Genomic DNA, 24,744 nt, shown 5'->3' with positions numbered 1-24,744 from the left:
ATAGGCTCAGGAATCTTATCTGTACAACAGTTGAGAGGCGGGAATCAACGAGCGAAAGCTCAACCCTCGCAAGCACAACTAGGTGAGTACACACACACACACACACACACACACACACACACACACACACACACACACACACACACACACACACACACACACACACACACACACACACACACACACACATATTGTACCTAATAGTCCAAGTTGCCTAATAAGCCGAGTTTTCCTGAATTTATATATTTTTCTAAAAAAAAAAAACAATTCTTGTGAAACGAACGATAAAGCATAGAGAATATGCTATATTCTCATATGCCCGAGAACCTCAGTAGATACCGAGGTTCTCGGTGCCTTCGGTTCTCTCGTAGATCATTGATGCGTAGAACCAAAGACAACACCTTCAGCACATGACCCTGCACAATATTCATTGTTGCTGTGGCGTAGAGCGCTCGCTGCAGATACCATATTGTGTGTATAGCAATAACCTACAGCAAGGGAAATTTTTAATTCATTACTCATTGTTGAAGTTGTAAAAGCAATATTGTAGGTGTCATGAGAGATAAAATAAAGGAGTTTGTTATCCTCGGGATGTTCATAGGCAACGGAATGCTATCATATTCTAGGATTAACAGAGAAGCATCTGTGAGAAAGTACGTAATGCTGAGAATATCAGGTGACCATCCATGAGTTCTCATTGTCCTGAAAGCAAGAGTCACTGTAAGTAGCAGACGACGCGAGAGAACACCTGTTCTCTGGGAGGCTGAAGATTCAGAATGAGAAGTTTAGTTATTTAAGGCACTTTATGGGACGGTAGAATTTATTTCATCTGAATTCAGTACGAGAGAGGAGTACTCAAGACGAGGATGATTAGGAGAACATCACTCAAGACGAGGACGAGTGAGAAGACAGTACTCAAGACGAGGACGAGTGAGAAGGCAGTACTCAAGACGAGGACGAGTGAGAAGGCAGTACTAAAGACGAGGACGAGTGAAGCGCTAACAACGCCACTCACCGAAGAGAAAGATATAACATTGAGCCTGAGGTAATTTCAAGCATCTTTAAGACATTTATAGATTTCGCATGAATGTAAAGTTAACCTGTCCACCCACGTAATGCAAATGTTAAACTTTCAACATGAGCGTCAAAATTCCGAAGCTTTGAGAAATGAAAAGCACCGTAATAATGATGGTTGTCAAGCCGTGACTGTGAGGTTCAAGATAAATTGTTTTCAAATTGATATAAGCACTATAAAAGTTTGCTCTAATATATGAGAAACAATGTTTTACGAAGATCTTCTTCAGTGAGATAGAAAGTAGGACAGATGTTGGAAAAAAACTTGACTGCAAGATGGCAGACTCATGGAGAGGTGTAAGAGAAAGACCGTGTCTGAAATATGTTGTTGTATGCAAAGTGGAATCGTCAGAGTTAGAGTGGATATAGATCTTGAAGTGCTCTCAGAAAGATCGGTAATGAATAATATAAATCAATGCGGAGATAGAATGGAAACCAGAGGGATACCACAGATGATAAGAAGCAGGATTCTGAACTAAATGCGATGACGGAGATGGGTTTATCTGAGAGAAAGCTACCATTCCCCAGTGATAATCTCGTCGACTTGATCAGCACAGCATCATGCATCATGCCTGGAGAACCAATAGTCACCAGGTGAAGATAATGATAGAAATTCTTAAGACTTGCCGAGTCACCAGACGAAAGTGACAGATGTGAATGGGAGGCTTGATGATTGTGGGAGGGTGGCGTGGACTGTGGAAGGGTGGTGGCGTGGATTGTGGGAGTGAGGTCGTGGACTGTGGGATCAGTGGATAACAAAAGATGGATAATTTTGAGAGCACGTTTAAGGTGATCTTCAACACGTATAGGTGACGGAAAAACTGGTCCAGGTTATTAAGAACAGTTGATTTTCAAGCTGCTACTCTGTCACCGGATCAGTTGAAGAGTCAAGATATTATTTATGAGGGTCGTTTAGGGCACCCAGACCAATATCTTCAATTGTAAGAGAGAAATTAAAGGTTTTCAGACTGAAGACTTGAGATTATCGAAGAAGCCAGAACAATAAGAGCGATAAATGCAGCTGGTAAAGTTAGTGGACGATGAACCGAAGACCATCAGGCTTGGACGGTGAAGATTGGAGAGGTGAATGACCGGACGATTTGCGTGAGGGTATACAAGCCAGCCTTTTCTCGGGATTTGTCACACGAACAAAATACAAAGTGCTAACCTCGCTAGATATGCACGAACTCAAGCACCAACTGTTTCATAGAAAATGTGGATATTTGTGGGCCGTTACTTTTCATAGTACTTTTGTAATTTGTATGATGGAGACGATACTGAACGAACCGAGACGTACTAGTTGAGAGGACGGGTTCCTCCTTCAGAGCAGAAGCAGCATTGGAAGATTCCTCCCGCGTTTGCTGGGGGTGAAGATTTACGTGCAGCGCAGTGGTGTCGTGTCAGTTCTGTTTGTGAACACAAACAAAAGACGGATAATATCTTGCCAATTTTCCTCCGAACTCGACCACGCGGGGATCACATGAACCTGTGGTTGTGTAATATACGTAAGAGGAAAGAGAATGTGATCACACGTTAACACTTAGGCCACGCAAACATATATAATGTATTTTTTTATGTCGTGGCATTATATGTCTCCCTCTTATGATATATCGGTGCATAATTTATGGAAAAAAGTGTTTGTGCGAGTGTTGGATTAAGGGTCTTTGTATACATCCGTGCTTTGTGTCTCTTGATAAAACAAGGAACTTGAGCTAGTTGTTTTTATTTGAACTTTATACAATTAATTTTTGAGTATATAAGTACCTGTTTAATAGATTGACATTTTAGAAAGTTTAATGATAGAAGACGTATTAGAAGAACGGCGGATATCTGGTGATGTCTGAACTGTGTTGAACTGGTGATGACTGAACTGTGGTGAACTGGTGATGACAGAACTGTGGTGAGCTGGTGATGACTGAACTGTGGTGAACTGGTAATGACTGAACTGTGGTGAGCTGGTGATGACTGAACTGTGGTGAACTGGTAATGACTGAACTGTGGTGAACTGGTAATGACTGAACTGTGGTGAACTGGTAATGACTGAACTGTGGTGAACTGGTGATGAATGAAATATGATAAAATGTTGAAAGATATGGTAAACTGGTGGTGATGGTTGAAATAGTATTTACTGAACTAAGGAGGAGTTGGTTTTGATTTATGTGTTGAGTTGGTATTGGCTGAATTATGTGTAACTGTTAAGCAAAATATAAATTGAAGGCTTAAAGTTCCAGTTGGACAGCAGATGGGTGTCTCTGGAATCCTTCCATATTGTGGGTGCTGGTGGCTCAGTGGGTAGAGCTGCTGACTGCTGCTTTCGTAAGTTGCGATTCGAACAGAGATTCGAACAGAGGTCGTCAGCGAGGCATGCTTGTGAAAAGTACACATGTCATCAGTTGTGAGTCGTGTATGAACCGTTTTCATTCATAAACACGGGGTTTGGCGGCTTGATGGCCAACTGAATGAAATGTTATCTACGATATGGTGTCTAGCAATATATATATATATATATATATATATATATATATATATATATATATATATATATATATATATATATATATATATATATATATATATATATATATATATATATATAAAAAAGGGGAAGGGGGTGGTAGGAGAAAAGCACACAGAAACTGTATTGGAGGGGACCCACATTCCCTCCAATGCGTTATGTGTGGTTTCCTCCGAGGCTATGGGTCCCCCTTCTTCCAGCCAGAGGTGGTACTCCCTTCCCTATATATATATATATATATATATATATATATATATATATATATATATATATATATATATATATATATATATATATATATATTAGTGTTCAGTGAGAAACCACAAGGTCTCCTCTGAATACTTTTTATTTTCTTCTCCGAGGCTATGGGTCCCCACATTGGCACCAGAGGTGGTACCCTCACAAACTTTTATATATATATATATATATATATATATATATATATATATATATATATATATATATATATATATATATAATATATGAGAGTTTTTAATAAATTTATATATAATCTTAATGCATATGAGAAATATTACACAAGACGAAAAAGAAAATAATAATATTAGAGGGTGCGGAAGTGACAAGCACAGGAGAGTCACTCAGACGGAGACAGACAGTTGAAGGAAAGTAAACAATCGGTGTTGATTCAAGTTGAGAAAAATAGAAACTGTCCTCGTCCATTTAATGAGATGCGTCGTGGACAGCGCATGGAATGTGTCTGGCGCAGAAGATTTGTCTAGCGGGAGGAGTGCATTGTGCAGGAGGCAAGCGGGGCTCTCCTCCCTAATGGAATTCGATCCTTTTGAACAATGGAGAAGAGGCTAATGTAAGGTGATTTGACGTTATCTGGTGGAGGCTTGGAGAGAAAGGGATACATTCAGAGAACGACTCGACTTATTCGTTACCTTCACCTGAAGAACCACACTACCCCGGGAGGCGCACGTGGGTGTGGGTGCGCGCGCATCTCTAAGTATTTGTGTGAGGGGGGGGGGGGGGGTGAGAATATGGGTAGGCATGTGTCGAGTTCGCGTTCAACCAGAAGGTCTTTATTATGGCTACTTTTTTAAATGGCGTTAATTCAAAATAAGTGTTTCAAGGCGTTCATTATTAGCCGGTCTTAAGAAAGAGGGGGGGGGGGGGGTGGTCATTCGCTGATATTTACTCATTGATGCGTTTACCCACCACTCAGGCGTTCACGGCAGAAGAGCAGGTAGCTGTGAAGGAGTGCATTCTCGTAGAGGTGCAGTCAGACAGGCGTTCCCCATGGCGTTTAATAAGGCAGAGTTCAACCAAGAGCATTGACACTTCCAGTCAGAGCCCAATTAAATGTATATCCATTTTATTATAGTCATCTCTTCGTGCCGTGTGTCCATGGAGACATTTGGAGAGCCTGAGGTAAGCCATAGCCAGGAAGCTGTCACTGGTAGAAGCTCAAGCTCGGTGCACAGAGTATCCACCATCTCCAGAAAGCTTCCATGTCAAGAAAATTTCCAGATAAAACTCAAGTACTTACGACACCGACAATACTTCGGGCTTCCCCACATGCCCATTAATTCCATTATCCTCTTGGAATTTAAAAAAAAATCATAATTGTCCAGGGAAGGGTAAATACCCTCCAGTTCTATGATATTCCGAGTTCCCCCAAATGCCAACGATCTCCATAATGCTCCGGTCTGGGTCCGCCGTACTTAGGGAACGGAGATGAAAGATAAAGACTATCAATATTAATGTGAAGCGTCCTAGTTGGCATGGGGGGGGGGGGGAGCCACTGTCACCACTCAGTGGGGGAGGAGCCACTGTCACCACTCAGTGGGGGAGGAGCCACTGTCACTACTCAGTGGGGGAGGAGCCACTGTCACCACTCAGTGGGGGAGGAGCCACTGTCACCACTCAGTGGGGGAGGAGCCACTGTCACCACTCAGTGGGGGAGGAGCCACTGTCACCACTCAGTGGGGGAGGAGCCACTGTCACCACTCAGTGGGGGAGGAGCCACTGTCACCACTCAGTGGGGGAGGAGCCACTGTCACCACTCAGTAGTGGGAGTGGCTCCACCTACCCCGTGTGTCTCCGGCCGTTTAATGATGTGTAGCTGCCCCGTGCACATCACCACCACCGCCAAAGTCTCCTCTTCCTCCTGCTGCTAGTGCCACTTCAGCGCCTCCTGCCACTGCCCATCAGGAGGCCTGGGGGACAGGACAGCCGGGTCCTGTAGCTGCAGGAGGAATGCGGTAATCCAGATTATTGTGCCCGCATCACGAGACATGTTTCACCAAATTCTGCGACAAATTCTTGTGGGCATCGGTGGTATTTGTACCCTCTCTCCCTCCTACCCTCTTCCTCCTCCCCTTTCCTCCCCCTCCCCTTTCCTCCCTCCTTCCTACGCGCTCTCCTTCCCACTCACTTCCATCTGCCACTCATCTCCCACTTTCCCTTACCGATGTACCCCTTCCTCTTTCGACTCCCCCTTCCCTCACCACTCTCCGGTACCAGACATTACTGGTACCGTCTTGTAGCACCACCAGTACCATATTGAGATTTACTATGTATGAGGTGTCGGCGGTACACGTTTGGGTTTACCATGGGTGAGAAACTGTCGACGGTACACGTTTGGGTTTACCATGGGTGAGGAACTGTCGACGGTATGTACCGATATTTCGGTACCAGTTATGTCGGTCTGTTTTTACAGTATCAGTCTGGAATTTCAGCCTGTAATTCGAATTTTTCTTCAGTTTTACAAAGTAGAACACAACTGAAACATCTGACAACATATATTTGGGAGCATCGGTGTCGTTCAGAATATTAGCATAGGAACACCTGAACTAACCACTACACATCTGGGTTGTACTCCCCCTCGTAGTACTGCTCCCATATTATCATGTGTCGCAATACAGCCACAGAACATGTTACTTGCTGAGAGCGTGACACAGTAACCTGGCGTCCCTACAGTGTCTGCCTCATGTAAGCAGTCAACTACATCAACACTACAGTCATTAGTGGATTCACTGGTGAAAAAATCAGAAAATAATAACATATACGAAAATCAAATACTTTTGGGTACGGTTTAACAAATAAACTAATAAGTAAACTTAAGTCACGGTATATATATATATATATATATATATATATATATATATATATATATATATATATATATATGTACATATATATATATATATGTCGTACCTAATAGCCAGAACGCACTTCTCAGCCTACTATTCAAGGCCCGATTTGCCTAATAAGCCAAGTTTTCATGAATTAATGTTTTTTCGTCTACCTAACCTACCTAACCTAACCTAACCTAGCTTTTTTTGGCTACCTAACCTAACCTTACCTATAAATATAGGTTAGGTTAGGTTAGGTAGGGTTGGTTAGGTTCGGACATATATCTACGTTAATTTTAACTCCAATAAAAAAAAATTGACCTCATACATAGAGAAAAGGGTTGCTTTATCATTTCATAAGAAAAAAATTATAGTAAATATATTAATTCAGGAAAACTTGGTTTATTAGGCAAATCGGGCCTTGAATAATAGGCTGAGAAGTGAGTTCTGGCTACTAGGTACGACATATATATATATATATATATATATATATATATATATATATATATATATATATATATATATATATATATATATATATATATATATGCACCCAGGCTGTCAGTGTCAGGGGTAAACAACGGGCTGACCTCACAAGCAGAACTAGTGCACTACAACTAGCTACCAAAACATTAAAAAACATTGGAGGAGGAATAATATTTCGTGATTCAATGTCTGCTCTTCAAGCAATCGAAAACTTCTGGAAGGTCGACAGCATGACCCTCATACTACCAACTATAAACGACTTAATCACTGCACAGAGTAAAGGGTTTCGAATCTCATTTGTATAGATACCATCACACATAAATATAACCCACCATAATGAGACAGACGTTGCAGCCAAATTAGCTTTAACAAAGATAAAGTTGAATTAGACATAGGTATCCCAATCTCTGCTGTCGAAACTATATTGTTCCATACACTCAGGTCTGATAGGAAAGAAATTACTGACTCCCAACGACCTGGCAGCACCCGTATAAAAAGCTATGATTTGTTCAGATCTGAACACAGATTAAGGAGAAAATCAAGAAGAAAATACTCCTAACTATCAAAAGTCGCCACAGAGTCAAAGTAGCGGAAGGAAGATCCACTACGATATGGTACGAACAAGCCACTGGGTATTACTCTTTCAAGCCTGACAAAAAGATATCCAGAGACATTGCAGTAGCCATACACAGACTCAGACTTGGTTACAAGTGCTGCTGGGAGGTAATGAACCCAATAGTTAAAAGAGTGTCAAACCTGTGGAACAGAAGCAGAGGCGCCACTATTGCATTACTTACTGGAATGTGAAGCTACTGAAACCCTGCGCATCAAACTCAACATTAATCCAACAACAGCAGCTGCATTAGATGCACATTCCACAGCGACTATAATGATTAGAAAAGCCGTTAAAGAATGGGACTCACTAGTAAACATTCTGCACTTACATCCGCCACCAAGATAATGTTATCATAACAAGACGAAAACAGAAGCAAAAAAAGAAAGAGGGAAAACAGGAGGAAACCCCACCTCCATTTAATTCTTTGACCCAATTATCAGAGTAACAAGGTTATCGCGAATAACCGAACTCAATTACGGGCTCACCATAGCCCGTGCTACATGGACATTTCGTTCTGAGTAGCTAAATTTAATACAACAACAACAACATCAGATATGAAACCTAAATTTATGGGCAGCACTAAACATCCACCAGACTGCGACACAGTGGTTGCCAGGATCAGGTTGGGTTACCGTTACCTGTGGCAGGTGGCTACAGGTGACGGATCTCCCAATCCTAAACACTCCAGGTGCAAACTCTGAGCAGGAACTACGGCATGATCTCCCACACTACATCACTGAATGCCCAGTTATTAGACCATTCAGACCAGTTGGCATGAGGTGCCTGGAGCTTTTCAATTACTTTATTCACACTCGTGTTCTTGAAGACATCCTCATATTTCACCCAAAATTTGCCAGTGCAGGCTACTGAACATATGGCCCTGTATGACTACCATCCTGCGAGATGGGGACTTTTAGTATCACTGCTGCCTTATTCAATCCTGTGTTGATGATGATATCCTCATAATGCACACAGAGTTTGTCAGCGCAGACTACTTATCACATGCCTCTGTATGACTAACCATCCTGTGAGATGGGATTTGTAGCATCACGTTGCTAGCATTTTTGACACACTGTACTTCCCTTCAAATGGTCTAGGGGCAGCTGCACAAATGCAGATGTACCTGAATGTGTTAATAACAAAAAGAAGTGACGAACTTTTTTAAGTCACGGGACGACCAAGACGTCAATGTATCAGTAGAAGAGAGTCAGGCACGACGTTAGTACATCAGTAGAAGAGAGACAGGCACGACGTCAGTACATCAGTAGAAGAGACGCAGGCACGACGTCAGTACATCAGTAGAAGAGAGGCAGGACATCAGTAGATGAGAGGCAGGCACGACGTTAGTACATCAGTAGAAGAGAGGCAGGACATCAGTAGAAGAGAGGCAGGCACGACGTCAGTACATCAGTAGAAGAGAGGCAGGACATCAGTAGAAGAGAGGCAGGCACGACGTCAGTGCATCAGTGGAAGCACATCAACTTACAGGAACCAAACTATTACCAAGACGGGTGAAGGGCTCGACTAAGAAAATTTGGTGTGACGAGGTTGAGATGAAAGTTGGTAATAACGCAGGCCGGTGGAGGCCCGGCGCTGGGTACGCTCACATTGATTACCTGTCCTCCCACCTTCACACTTCTGAACCCTCCTCACAACAACCTTTAATATCAGGAGTACCTCTGGTTCGTTACCTATCAAGGCTAAATAGGCTCGTTACCTATCAAGAGTGCTTCTCCTCGGGATCGTTAGCTATCAAGAGTGCCTCTGAGGAGGTCGTTAGGCATCAAAAGTGCCTCTGAGGATGTCGTTAGGCATCAAGAGTGCCTCTGAGGAGGTCGTTAGGCATCAGAGTGCCTCTGAGGAGGTCGTTAGGCATTAAGAGTGCCTCTGAGGAGGTCGTTAGGCATCAAGAGTGCCTCTGAGGAGGTCGTTAGGCATTAAGAGTGCCTCTGAGGAGGTCGTTAGGCATCAAGAGTGCCTCTGAGGAGGTCGTTAGGCATCAAGAGTGCCTCTGAGGAGGTCGTTAGGCATCAAGAGTGCCTCTGAGGAGGTCCTTAGGCATCAAGAGTGTGCTATACGCAACACTAAATAGCAAGAAAGGATTCAAAGACAAGGAAGATTGCAGTGTGTGATCAGTGGAGAGTTTGAGAAGATGAGGACTCGCCTACACGTGTGGGGACTCTCCTACACGTGTGAGGACTCCCCTACACGTGTGAGGACTCGCCTACACGTGTGAGGACTCACCTACACGTGTGAGGACTCGCCTACACGAGTGAGGACTCTCCTACACGTGTGAGGACTCTCCTACACGTGTGAGGACTCTCCTACACGTGTGAGGACTCTCCTACACGAGTGAGGACTCTCCTACACGTGTGAGGACTCTCCTACACGTGTGAGGACTCTCCTACACGTGTGAGGACTCTCCTACACGTGTGAGGACTCACCTACACGTGTGAGGACTACCCTCACCTACTGCTGCACCAGCCCATCCTCCTGCAATGGTGGTACTGGGTGTAACTGTGTTGTCGATCCTACCAATATGTAGTAATGGAGACCCAGCTGCTTTTTGTATATATATAGTTTTTGTTTAACTAGTCCGGAAAAATTAAGCTAAAAAGCAAACTTAAATATTCCTAGATTTGGAATAGCACGCACACAAACACGTGTGTGTGTGTGTGTGTGTGTGTGTGTGTGTGTGTGTGTGTGTGTGTGTGTGTGTGTGTGTGTGTGTGTGTGTGTGTAAATAACAAGTAGCACAAGTAGTAAATACACACTCCTCTCTCTCTCTCTCTCTCTCTCTCTCTCTCTCTCTCTCTCTCTCTCTCTCTCTCTCTCTCTCTCTCTCTCTCTCTCTCTCTCTCTCTTTCTCTCTCTTTCTCTCTCTTTCTCTCTCCCCACCCCTACACACCCACGCCATCATTCCCACAGTTTCCGCGCCGAGTCTGATAATGAATTAACATGGCCGCTAGTTTTATCTTGTGAGGGGAAGCTTCATGGTATAATTATAGCAGTAATCAGACGTGAGGGGAGCCTATGATGGAGTGGGGGAAGTATTCTACTTCCCCTCCACCATCACGATGAGGGTGCCAAGTTCCCCCATCCTGGTGGGAAGGGGAGATAAAGCCCTCCCTCTTAACATTAAGATGAGAGATGCCCGGTTTCCTCCACTTCAGAAGAGATGTTGGCGAAGACCATTTTAACAGTGCCTGGTCTCGTGTTTACAGTGTATGGCTGGCTAAGACCTTTAGAAGAACCTTTGTTTCCAGTGTATGGCTGGCTAAGACCTTTAGAACAACCTTTGTTTTCAGTGTATGGCTGGCTAAGACCTTTAGAAGAACCTTTGTTTCCAGTGTATGGCTGGCTAAGACCTTTAGAACAACCTTTGTTTCCAGTGTATGGCTGGCTAAGACCTTTAGAACAACCTTTGTTTCCAGTGTATGGCTGGCTAAGACCTTTAGAACAACCTTTGTTTTCAGTGTATAGCTGGCTAAGACCTTTAGAACAACCTTTGTTTTCAGTGTATGGCTGGCTAAGACCTTTAGAACAACCTTTGTTTCCAGTGTATGGCTGGCTAAGACCTTTAGAACAACCTTTGTTTCCAGTGTATGGCTGGCTAAGACCTTTAGAACAACCTTTGTTTTCAGTGTATGGCTGGCTAAGACCTTTAGAACAACCTTTGTTTTCAGTGTATGGCTGGCTAAGACCTTTAGAACAACCTTTGTTTTCAGTGTATGGCTGGCTAAGACCTTTAGAACAACCTTTGTTTTCAGTGTATGGCTGGCTAAGACTTGTAGAACATCTTTTAGAAAAATTTTTATTAACCGCAAAAAAAGTGGAAAAGTAACTATACAATTTAGGAGGCCTGGTATAGGACCGGGCCGCGGGTACGCTAATCCCCGAAACCTTCGCAAGTTAAATCAACGCAAGGTCCTAAATAATCAATCCTAGACCTAACATACGCATTCTTAGACCTAGTTTATAGCGTATCTTCGCTATACTAGGTCTATGAATGTTGATGTTTGGTTGTTGCCTTCTTTCTCGTGTCCTTTACAAAATGAACTGTACAGAACGTGAACGTTTTGGGTGCAACAGTACATCTTTGTACGTTCGAACAATAGTTGTTATGAGTACTATAATTTTTAGATGGCAGGTTGTGTTTACAGTGTGTTCAGATGATGGACTTCTGGTCTCGGTATCCATGTAGCATGCAAGTCGAGGTGTTCCCAGTGTGCTTATGTATGAGTTTATGACTACGGGGCCAAGATGTGCTCAGACGAAGGCCCAGTGTTGATATCTCTGTAGGACCTCCAGCATAGATGCGTCTTGACTATAGTTTGATGGTGGTATCCTTGTAGGACTCGTAGGTGCATGTTGACGGTGGCCTGATGATGGTATCCTTGTAGGACTCTCGTAGGTTGATGCTGACACTGGCCTCATTTTATTCTCGCTGTACGGCAGCAATTATTGTCCAGCAATGTCCTTTGTTCGTTGTTTTTATTGTAATATATTCGTTATCAATAATTCCAGAATATTTCTTTTGAGTAAATAGCACCTTAACACAGTGCTGTTTACTAGCACCGTGTTAAGGCAGCGACTGCACGGAGGTGTAGATTGTGCTTGCTCCAAATATCTTAAGCTCGTTCTATAGATAAAATATATTAAATTTGTATGAACATTTTGTATCAAGGACTACAGGTCTCCGATTTTGCTAGAGAATATTTAGATTTGTTAATACAAATTGTTGAGGAAGTTTCACATTCCTAGGCACACCTTCATGTTGGCACAGAATATATAGAGGGGCGTAGTTGACTTGTCCCGAGAGGAGTGGTTTGAGATACGATCACACATTTAGATCATATTGCCTGCTCTTAAGTTGCTTCACTCGTATCCAAACATCTTGGTTGGGCACCATTCCTTCCCTCCGTCCTATACCAGCTCCTTGTCCTCATATTCCTTAAAAGTGCTAAATAAGTGTACTGGCTTAGTGCTTACTCCTGATGTTTACCGTACCTTGATAATTCCTCTGAAGACTACAAAAAATAGGACTGTTTCACCAGTTGCTGGCTTAGTTTGTCTGGGTGAAGCTGTTTGCTGGTATTTAAAAGTAAAACAATTAAATCATTAACCTATTGGTTTTATACTGATATTGTGGCAACATTATTTATTATTTTGAACAAAAGCTCAACAATATAAACTAAATTATTAATAGTGGGGGTGAGGGGGGGGGGGGAGGGTGAGATATCATTAATATTATGTTCATTTGCTTCAGGTACAATTATGGTGATAAATGGTTGACCGATACATGAATGCATTTATAAATGTATAATTAGAGATCAGTGTGTGTGTGTGTGTGTGTGTGTGTGTGTGTGTGTGTGTGTGTGTGTGTGTGTGTGTCTGTGTGTGTGTGTGTGTGTGTGTGTGTGTGTGTGAGAGAGAGAGAGAGAGAGAGGCAGGATGAGTGTACCGTTCACAGAGAAAGTGAGGTTGTAGAGGCCATGGGGCGGGTAGTGACCATGAGCCAGGGGTGTGGGAAGCCTGTGTTGTGGCATCCTGAGGGCAAACACCCACACCCAGAGTATTGAGGCACTCCTTCACCTATGTGTACACCTGCGGCACTTGATGACTGCTGCGATAGAGGCTTGTGTCTTCCTTGCACCAACTCGAGGGTCCATGCATGCTTCTTGTCCTACCTGAAGGACTGGGGTTCAGTGGTTGTTGTATCGTGCTGTCAGTCGAGAGTCATCAGTTCGAATCTTCACGTCTTTGTCTAGCCAGTGCCTGAAGTGTAAGTATATCACAGACTGCTTGTAAAAAAAGGTTCGGTTAACAAATATTCCGAAATAATTGCGGAGATCCACTCTTCTCTCTCTCCCAGCCTACGTGCTATGTACAGTCCGTCCGGGAAACGGAACATCACATCAATGTTGCGAGCCGCTGGGATTTTTAGTACATCTTTTGGCTTTAGATAATTTATTCGTCAAAATGCGGTGTACTATTCAAGAGGAAGTGTTGCTTGGTGACATCAGTGCCCCCCCCCCCCTGAATGCAACCTGTCATCCAGAAATGATAGTACTTCTAGTTATGGGTGGAATGTACAAAACATGGACTTTTGCACCTAATAAAGGTGCACGTTTTGTACTCTTTTAGAAGGTTCGAGAAATAAGGCAACGACCTAACTTCTTAGGGCTAGCACAGTACATATATGTACTGAATTAGGCTTAAGATTGTTATGTGTATGGTTAAGCTTTTTCAGTTCTTATTATTCCCCTCTGAATTACAATAGTAAAACGTAGATTTGTTCTCGTATGTAGCAGTCCATATTTTGTAAATCCCATTTACAATTTTTGGAAGATGGGTTTCCTGAAAAGTACGGCTTGTAAACGCCTCATTCCGGTCCCTTTACTTTAATAGGGCAATTTGATTTACTTGAGGACATACTCGATAATAAGCTGCCCGATAGTAGACACACAATCATACACAAACACCACAGCAACAAAATATTCCAAACCTTATATACCACACTTTACATATAATCCTGGAATATACGGCACCGGAGTCGAACACAAAGCGAAGCAGAAGAAAATCTAAACATATCCCAACAGACTAGTCCAAGAGATGAGAGGTACGAGTACCAAGGAAGCCTGAAGGAATTAACCCTTGCAACTTGGAGAGACAGTCTTACCATCTCAGTCCCTCTTGTCGAGGCGAGGGAAAGTTACGGGTGAAGCTTGAGTGCTCTGTTAACCCGGAGGTCTGTCAAGTGCTCTATTAGTATGACCTTTATCTTCCTCTAACATACCCTTACCAGAAACACCTTTGACCACTATATCCCCTCTAACCATGAACATCTTACAAAACAAATATAACCCATTTATCTGAAGCAGGACCTTCCCCTTGTTGTGTCAGGAACACGGACAGCTCGCCATTGCTATCATAACTTGCTTTCTAATTCGCATTTCCAAAACTTTTCTTCACCTGCACCTTGCCATCTTCTTTACTCCACCCAAAAAAACTCCCCGTCTCTGTAAATATTGATATACCACCGGAGCCTTTCAATTTCAGTCTCACTAGTGTCTATTTATACTTACTATGTCCAAGGAACAACACCCAGATTTGTAAATGATTAGAAACTACTGTTATATGTAAATGTATTTTTCTAGTCACTTTTGGCTTAATACATTTTATTGAAACATGGCTCATTCAGTGGAACATAGACGAAGCATCGCAATAGTGACGTTTCTTGTTCATGGACTTCAATAGGTTACGGGGGCTGCATGGGCTCTTACTTGTGTGGTTAGGCAAACCAGTTGTATTTTTAACGGAGTGACGAATTATGAGAACGGTATTTTTGCCTCGCCTCTCCCATGTGATATTTGACCAAAAATACTTGAAATTACTTAACATTTTAAGCACTCTTTTGAATGTGATATATTAATGCCTCTGGGCCTTATTGCTCTCTTCATTAGCAATTCTCAGTACAGCCAGGCTTTATAAGTCCCAGGCTATTTATCCCAGCGTCTTAGATGTGTGCAACGGTGGGATACCACGTGTGTCAGGACTACACGGTGGGGTACCACGTGTGTCAGGACAACATGGTGGGATGCTACGTGTTAACTAGTTATGTCTGCATAAGGTAGACTCATAGCCCTCATCAGTTGTGTCTGCAGATGGTAGACTCGTAGCCCTCACTATAGTTATGTCTGCATATTTTTGAGCTTCAAAAGCTTCAAACACAATTAGGAGAGTGTAGATCATTATTCAATGCAGATACAGAAGCCGAAGAAAATGCATGAGGAAAATCTATATGTATAAAAGAGAGTGTTTATGGCTGTCCAAGGTTAAGTCATCCAATTTTGCAAGGGAAATGGTTGGGGTACGGGACGGGAGACACTGGCTGTCGGGGTCGGACTAAGTTAAATACTTTAAGAAACATTTGCATTTATAAAGGCACCCCCCCCCCCACACACACACACACACATGCGATTATCATAGTCAATAGTGAAATATTTGGTGTGTTTTCCATAGAATTTTCAGTGCTCTGTAAATAAATTTTCTGAGACCCATACATTTGTTTCAGTCAGTTATTAACATTACAATTTTTGTGAAGGGGAGAGAGGGAGGAGCAGGGGGAAGGATGAGAGGGGGATCACAAAGAGAGGGACGAAGTGGGGCACCAAGAGGAGAGGGAAGGGGAAGGTCGTGTGAAGAGGAGGAAAATGGGGTTATAGGGGAGAAGAGACCCGGGTGAAACAGATGGAAGGTAGAGAGAATTGAGTGAGGGTGGTGTTACGGTAATCTCCTGACTGTTCCTTTACCGCTTATTCACCAACGTATATGCTTGCTCCAACATCAACGACAACAACTATACGTGCTCAAAATGTATTGGTGTCTAGACACACCTCCCCCCCCCCCCCCCCCCCGCCCCCCTCCACCCTCCAGTACCCATGACACCTGCTGTCTCGGCGGGGGACTAGACGCCATCAGCTAACGATCGTTTACCTGCCGGCTGATTGTTAAACTCCGGAATTCGCACCAACTATGACGTCATGCTCCATATATAAGGGCTACGGCGTCCAGCTCAACAGATTACCCTTCGAGTGCTCATAGCTGTAACATCTACTACTTGCCTCCAGGTGACGGTAGACGCACGTAGCTGTTTTGTATAAAGTATTGCCGTCACCTTTGTTATTTAACGTCAATTTCACATGTATATATTTCTCTTTTGATTGTGTGAAAGCCAAGTGGATAAGGGGTTTTGTTTTCATTAATTATTACTCGTCATTTTGTGTAAAATTAATCATATTTTATTATATTAAATGTTTAGAGTTTTTATTCTCTTTCGTTTTTACCCGAAACTCTCACACAGTAGAGGACCCAAGCAGTCTTGCTTACTTTGTTTTATCTCTTTTTTTTTTATTAATGAACGATGGATACAACACCTGCCCGAATAGCCACTGCTCTATTCCAGATTCTCGTCACAGTGGTTAGAATGGGGAAGATGGAAGGGGAGAGAGGGGGGGGGATATGAGGAATGAGAGGAAGAACAGGAGTGGAATCCACTTCCACTCCTGTTCTTCCTCTCTAACACCTCTCCCATCACTTTGTCCCAATTTCAAGGGGGGTGATGGGGGGAAAGACAGACCATCTCTGGCACCGCCGGGTACCACTTCTAGTAGAATATACAAGGAGGGAGCCCAAAATACACGGGGGAAAATGAAAAACATACACGGGGGGCAGCCGGGATCAAAGCCCTGCTCTCCGGCCTCGCTGGTAATTACTTGAAAGTATAGTAATTAATTTCTCACGAGCATTATGCTAAGTTTACGGAACCATTAAGATGAAATTAAACTTCGATTGGCTGCAACGAGCTCGGGGGAAACTTGCCTTTTGATCCTCTTACCTCTTATTGTGCTCCTCCAGCCTGACCCTCCTGGGCTCCTCCAGCCTGACCCTCCTGGGCTCCTCCAGTCTGACCCTCCTAGGCTCCTCCAGCCTGACCCTCCTAGGCTCCTCCAGCCTGACCCTCCTGGGCTCCTCCAGCCTGACCCTCCTAGGCTCCTCCAGCCTGACCCTCCTAGGCTCCTCCAGCCTGACCCTCCTGGGCTCCTCCAGCCTGACCCTCCCGGGCTCCTCCAGCCTGACCCTCCTGGGCTCCTCCAGCCTGACCCTCCTGGGCTCCTCCAGCCTGACCCTCCTGGACTCCTCCAGCCTGACCCTCCCGGGCTCCTCCAGCCTGACCCTCCCGGGCTCCTCCAGCCTGACCCTCCTGGACTCCTCCAGCCTGACCCTCCCGGGCTTCTCCAGCCTGACCCTCCTGGGCTCCTCCAGCCTGACCCTCCCGGGCTCCTCCAGCCTGACCCTCCTAGGCTCCTCCAGCCTGACCCTCCCGGGCTCCTCCAGCCTGACCCTCCCGGGCTCCTCCAGCCTGACCCTCCCGGGCTCCTCCAGCCTGACCCTCCCGGGCTCCTCCAGCCTGACCCTCCTAGGCTCCTCCAGCCTGACCCTCCTAGGCTCCTCCAGCCTGACCCTCCCGGGCTCCTCCAGCCTGACCCTCCCGGGCTCCTCCAGCCTGACCCTCCCGGGCTCCTCCAGCCTGACCCTCCTAGGCTCCTCCAGCCTGACCCTCCCGGGCTCCTCCAGCCTGACCCTCCTGGGCTTCTCCAGCCTGACCCTCCTGGGCTCCTCCAGCCTGACCCTCCTAGGCTCCTCCAGCCTGACCCTCCTGGGCTCCTCCAGCCTGACCCTCCCGGGCTCCTCCAGCCTGACCCTCCTAGGCTCCTCCAGCCTGACCCTCCTAGGCTCCTCCAGCCTGACCCTCCCGGGCTCCTCCAGCCTGACCCTCCTAGGCTCCTCCAGCCTGACCCTCCTGGGCTTCTCCAGCCTGACCCTCCTGGGCTCCTCCAGCCTGACCCTCCTGGGCTCCTCCAGCCTGACCCTCCCGGGCTCCTCCAGCCTGACCCTCCCGGGCTCCTCCAGCCTGACCCTCCCGGGCTCCTCCAGCCTGACCCTCCCGGGCTCCTCCAACCTGACCCTCCTAGGCTCCTCCAGCCTGACCCTCCCGGGCTCCTCCAGCCTGACCCTCCTGGGCTTCTCCAGCCTGACCCTCCTGGGCTCCTCCAGCCTGACCCTCCTAGGCTCCTCCAGCCTGACCCTCCTGGGCTCCTCCAGCCTGACCCTCCCGGGCTCCTCCAGCCTGACCCTCCTAGGCTCCTCCAGCCTGACCCTCCTAGGCTCCTCCAGCCTGACCCTCCCGGGCTCCTCCAGCCTGACCCTCCTAGGCTCCTCCAGCCTGACCCTCCTGGGCTTCTCCAGCCTGACCCTCCTGGGCTCCTCCAGCCTGACCCTCCCGGGCTCCTCCAGCCTGACCCTCCCGGGCTCCTCCAGCCTGACCCTCCCGGGCTCCTCCAGCCTGACCCTCCCGGGCTCCTCCAGCCTGACCCTCCCGGTCTTGACCACTTAACACCCTGGAAAATTAAAGTTGAATGAGTACTTGAGCGTTTTAGTGTATAAAGAGCACAAACAATCCGCTCGTAGTTAATACTAATATATTACAATAAAAAATTTGTATTACAGAAATTTAATTGTTCCGAAAAGAAAGATAGAAGCATATTAAGGGTGTTAGGTCTGGAGCCTCGGGTCCCCGCTGGGTGCTACTGGTATTGTGCCAAGATCGCTACAATAAGGCACTGAAAAAATATGCTGGTCATCATCGGGTCTCTTGTTTAGATGAACCGGGAACCGCAATCATTGAGGCAGTTCGTAGTGCTTTTTCAACAGTGGTTCTGGCTCTCGCATACTTCGGAACACATTTTGTTGATAGTGTAAATCCCTGTATTTATTTAACTTGACCATTTCCGTTTGATTTTCAGTGTCGGTTGTGTTTAGTACTGAATATGGTGTAGACATCGGCCAGGGTAGAAACCTATGCCTAATCCCACACCAGCCGCATGCCATTCTTCAGTGTATGTAATGTATGTAATCTCATCTGTGAGACCAACTGGGTTGGTCAACTTATGAGATATTGGATTTTCTCTCGGGCGGTTACTGGATGATAGTGAGGCTCTTCTCGGTGATATCGTTCATTTCAGTATGTTGTATGCAGCTCATATTCGGCGTGTACTGCTTGGCCTCAAATACGATGGTTGCCAGTGTGGACCGAACCAGCGAAAGTGGTTCAGTGTCACTGCGATACGGATATAATGCTTGTCGAGGAGCGTGCGTGTTGCAAACATTAAGATTATTCGTAGTAATCTCCTGTATTCGGACCACTCACAGCTGGTCACTGCGCATATTCATGAGGTATTTGTGTGGTGCTGAAGCTGCAAGAGAGTTCCTTTTAGCACTGCATTGTGTGAAGCTAAATTCCCAAACCCTGCTGAATCTCCTAGGTCTCCAGGCAGGATTTCCTTGACATGGTCATCAAATGCTGTGGAGGAGGTTGGGAATACTGGTAAATAAATCTGATCTGCTGGCTTTGGGGCTGCTGTGGGAATGGGAACGGCTCAAAAATTAGGTTAGCTTGGGGAAGAATGAGCACCTAAGGAGAAAGTACAAAGCCTCGGGAGTATCAATGTCGGTAGTCCAGTCGTCCATCCTTTTCAGGTCAGCAGCTTCCTTTCCAAGAGTCGACGATGGCATCCATCCAAGGAATGCCACAGAGGGAGAGTCAGTCCAAGTAACTCAATAGAAACGTGTCTCTTGTAATGTAGCATCTTCCCTGGCAGCAGAGTCAGATACATTTACATGATGGGTTCGATGCAGGGTAGTGGTGGCAAGTGAACTAGAAGGGTGACAAGCATAATGTTAATTAACATAATAGTTGCTTTGGCACCTATCCGAGGGTAACTGAAGGTGTGTGAGTAATTATGTTGTTATGACGGCCGGCTCTCACAATAGTGATTGGTCCACGTCAATATGTTGGAGGCGATGGTGTCGTTACTGAGGGTGTCGAGCACGGAACAGTGCCGGTAGTGACGTTACTGGGGAGTGTCGAACACGAAACAGTGCCGGTAGTGTCGTTACTGGGGAGTGTCGAGCACGAAACAGTGCTGGTAGTGACGTTACTGGGGAGTGTCGAGCACGAAACAGTGCCGGTAGTGTCGTTACTGGGGAGTGTCGAGCACGAAACAGTGCCGGTAGTGTCGTTACTGGGGAGTGTCGAACACGAAACAGTGCCGGTAGTGACGTTACTGGGGAGTGTCGAGCACGGAACAGTGCTGGTAGTGACGTTATTGGGGAGTGTCGAGCACGGAACAGTGCCGGTAGTGACGTTACTGGGGAGTGTCGAGCACGGAACAGTGCCGGTAGTGTCGCTACTGGGGAGTGTCGAGCACGAAACAGTGCCGGTAGTGTCGTTACTGGGGAGTGTCGAGCACGGAACAGTGCCGGTAGTGACGTTACTGGGGAGTGTCGAGCACGGAACAGTGCCGGTAGTGACGTTACTGGGGAGTGTCGAGCACGGAACAGTGCCGGTAGTGACGTTACTGGGGAGTGTCGAGCACGGAACAGTGCCGGTAGTGACGTTACTGGGGAGTGTCGAGCACGGAACAGTGCCGGTAGTGACGTTACTGGGGAGTGTCGAGCACGGAACAGTGCCGGTAGTGACGTTATTGGGGAGTGTCGAGCACGGAACAGTGCCGGTAGTGACGTTACTGGGGAGTCTCGAGCACGGAACAGTGCCGGTAGTGACGTTACTGGGGAGTGTCGAGCACGGAACAGTGCCGGTAGTAACCTGTTGTGGAGTGTCGAGCATGGAACAGTGCCGGTAGTAACCTGTTGTGGAGTGTCGAGCATGGAAGAGTGTTTATAGTATCGATGTTGTGAAGGGTTGGGTAGGGTATCACGTCGCTTGCGATGATAATGTTAGAGGGTACAGTGTTGGTGTTGTCGAGGGTGAAGAAGGATGGTGTTGGCCGCTCCCCGCCGCTGTTTACTCACTCTCTTAAAAGTCGCACACCAAAATACTGCATGTTTATTTTGCCTTGTAAGGAATTAAATGTTGGCAAACATGAGGTGGGGGCGGCGGGCGTTGCTTGTCCGCTTGACTGATCTCTCTGCTGGCAGCCATTCTGTCCACCCACCGAGAAAATTACACGTTTTCACTCTGGAAACTAATTTGATAGTAAACGCTTATAATTTGTTTGTTGGTATTAGTGGCTGTGAGGAGCAGCAGCTGGCTATTATTGGTGTGTTCAGTTGTACTGCTCAGTGTAAAGTGTGGAAATTCCAGAAGCTGTCGCGTCGAGCTAGGCAGAGTAATTCGTATCTTTTCAAAGAAGGCCATACAGCTCATATTTGCTTCTCGTGTGATGCAAATGTTCCCCGGAGCAATATGTGAGGCTCTGTACCTTGTAACCCATGTTGTTATTTATCATCATGTCTTGTCGTATATAATTATGATCACAATAGTATTATAAATGTGCCAAGCCAAGGACCGTTCAATCTATTTTTCCCCTGAAGCATTAACCAGAATACACTGGTAATTTGGGTGCAAATTAGTGCACGATATATCTGGTGTCGCATAACCTTGTACTAGGTACATTACTGCAGCTTCTGATAAAGGCGAAGGGATCCCCATCCAGTACAGGGTGTTAGAAGGTAATAATCATTGCAGTACACAGTCGTGAGGCAGACAACAGCTTGCTGGAACTGTACTGATACAACTGCCCAGTACCCTGATGTTATATACATCACCTCATTGAAGTTCCAGGCCGTCTTGACGTTACCAATGTACTCTCCTGTATGTTTGTGGACTCAACTAGTTGATTATGCGGGAGATGAACCCTAGCTCTTGGGTCTTACCTCTCAACCCTTAATAGGCTAGAGCATAGGTTCCAGAAACGATTGAACTATCTACATGTAAAGCTGCAAATGGAGATTGCATCCACCATTTCACTTCTTAACGCATTCTATTGTTCACTATCCTGTATTCACCTAGTTGTGCTTGCGGGGGTTGAGCTCTGCTGTTTCGGCCCGCCTCTCAACTGTCAATCAACTGTTTCTACAACTACTATTCCCCCCTCCCCCCCACACACACCCCAGGAAGCAGCCCGTGACAGCTGACTAACTCCCAGGTACCTATTTACTGCTAGGTAAACAGAGACATAGGGTGAAAGAAACTCTGGCCATCGTTTCTCGCCGGCGCCCTGGATTGAACCCGGGACCACAGGATCACGTGCCCAGCGTGCTGTCCACTCGGCCGGCCGGCTGTAGGGGTTGAGCTCTGGCTCTTTGGTCCCGCCTCTCAACTGAGCGAGCGGTGTGTGTGCGTGCGTGCGTGCATACGTGCGTGTGCGTGCATACGTGCGTGTGCGCGCAAACGTGTTTGCAGAATAGCATTGAGAAATAAAGAAAACAGTAGCGACAAAAGATGGAACGAGTAGAAGACTGGAAGAAGACAAACGGCCAGTGGAAAGGGGAGTGGGGAGGAAAAGGAAGGAAGAGAGAGAGAGAAGAGAGAAGAAGAAAAGGAGTATTGGGGTGGAGGGTTGACTGGGCAGGTCAACAGGAGCCCTAAGAACTGTGCTCGGGGACGTATTGTGTTACTTATTATCAATTATGATATCAATCCTCAGTCACAGCCCGGCCAGGCCCAGCCCAGAAGCCTCGGCCAGGCCCAGCCCAGCAGCCCCGGCCAGTCCCAGCCCAGAAGCCTCGGCCAGGCCCAGCCCAGCAGCCCCGGCCAGGCCCAGCCCAGCAGCCCTGGCCAGGCCCAGCCCAGAAGCCTCGGCCAGGCCCAGCCCGGCAACCCCGGCCAGGTTCAGCCCGGCAGCCCTGGCCAGGCCCAGTCCAGCAGCCCCGGCCAGGCAAGGTCTTGGCTAGGTCTTACGAAGTCTTAGCCAGGTCCAGCGTGGTTTCGGTCATGTCTGGCATGGTCTTGGCCAGATCTTGCGATGTTTTGGCCACGTCTTGCTTGGCTTTGGCCAGGTCTGGTATGGTCTTCCGTATGAGAAAAACGAAAACCTTAAAAGGAGTACAGGTTAAAAAACACACATCTTTATTGACTGGACTGCGAGACCTTGGGATAATTATACCAGGCCTAGCATTTAAGAGATCACATTGCAACAACCAAGAAAATGATAGGGTGGATAATGAGAACCTTCCGAACAATGAATGTCACACCAATGATAGTAATCTTAAAACCACTGCGGCTATCTCATTCGGAATATTTTTCGGTCCTCACAACCTCTTACAAGGCAAGCGGGATTGCTGAGCTGGAAAGTATGTAGAGATCCTTTATTGCACGTATAGAATCAGTGAAGCATCTAAAGTATTGGGGCCGACTCAAAGCACTCAAACTGTATTCCTTAAAACGGAGATGCGATGTATCTCATAATACATATATGGAAATAGGATAAAAATCCACAATTGTATATTTGTGAAATTTATGTAAGGAATTTACACCAAGTCTTTCGCACTCTCGTGAGTGCTTTGTCAAGGTCCGAGTGTGTGATTTGGACCAGACTTACATATCAACGTCTAATCATTAATATAATTGATTAGACGTTGAGATATACGTCACACACTCGGAACTTGACACAGCACTCAGATGAGTGCGAAAGTCTTGGTGTAAATTCCTTATATACATTTCACAAATACACAAGTGTGTAGGTTTTTATCCTGTTATTATGGCTGCGAGAAGACATTATCATTACTTATATACATGGAAAATACTGTATGGTTTGGTTCCAAACCTGCACAATACAATTATAACATACTGGAGTGTGAGATTTGGTACAAAGTATCAAATTTATCCAATTAAAAGTCGGGATGCCATTTTAGCCAGAGTTAGTGTGTAAATAATAATTATTTCAACGCAGAGTTGGTTATCGGTTGTATGGTTACATACTTAAGGAGAGTTATTCCATGTAACTCTGTAGTTGTGGCCCTTACTGGCGTCTTAGGCATTTCCTATTAATTATTCACTAATTTTATTATTTATGGAAAGATCAATCAATCACGGACGGTCTTCTGTAACCATTTGATTTTTATGTCGTCCTTTGTTGCTATTGACTATTTTGTAAGACTATGTGCCGTAAATGATACCTCAAATAGCTCACAACTCTGGTGACAATCATCAGTACAATATTGGCCGAGCCTCATTGACCGTCGTGAACGATATTTAACCTGTTTTACTAATGAACACGATGTGTATCACGGCTTTCCTTCAGCTCCGGTGGACTCTGCTAACGAACTCTGTCACTATTAATTATTACGGGTCCTGGAGAGATGGATGAGTGTAATGTGAAGCGCTTGGCCTGCTGTCGGCTCTCCTTCACCAAATAGCAGCGGGGTAATTAAAAGCTTGATCTAGTGGGACTTGTTGTTGTTGTTTTAGATTTAGCTACTCAGAACAAAATGTGCATGTAGCACGGGCTATAGTGAGCCCATAATTGAGTTCGGTTATTCGGGATAACCTTGTTACTGTGATATTTGGGTCAAAGTTATAAATG

General features: G+C 45.7%; 1 protein-coding gene across 1 annotated transcript in view; it reads left to right on the top strand.

The window, feature by feature from the left end:
* Positions 1–1,558: 1,558 nt before the first annotated feature.
* LOC123766319 (uncharacterized) overlaps positions 1,559–24,744 on the top strand; it is a 37,955-nt gene continuing 14,769 nt past the window's right edge. Inside the window, exons 1-3 of the mRNA XM_069321349.1 lie at positions 1,559–1,668; positions 17,213–18,737; positions 22,867–23,097. Of these exons, the coding sequence (XP_069177450.1) occupies positions 1,559–1,668; positions 17,213–18,737; positions 22,867–23,097 (1,866 nt within the window). The remainder of the gene's footprint in view (positions 1,669–17,212; positions 18,738–22,866; positions 23,098–24,744) is intronic.

This window comes from Procambarus clarkii, chromosome 9, assembly GCF_040958095.1.
Source record: "Procambarus clarkii isolate CNS0578487 chromosome 9, FALCON_Pclarkii_2.0, whole genome shotgun sequence".
Lineage (NCBI taxonomy): Eukaryota > Metazoa > Arthropoda > Malacostraca > Decapoda > Cambaridae > Procambarus > Procambarus clarkii.
Note: the sequence above shows the minus strand (reverse complement) of the source record. Positions and strands in the feature narration are given on the sequence as shown.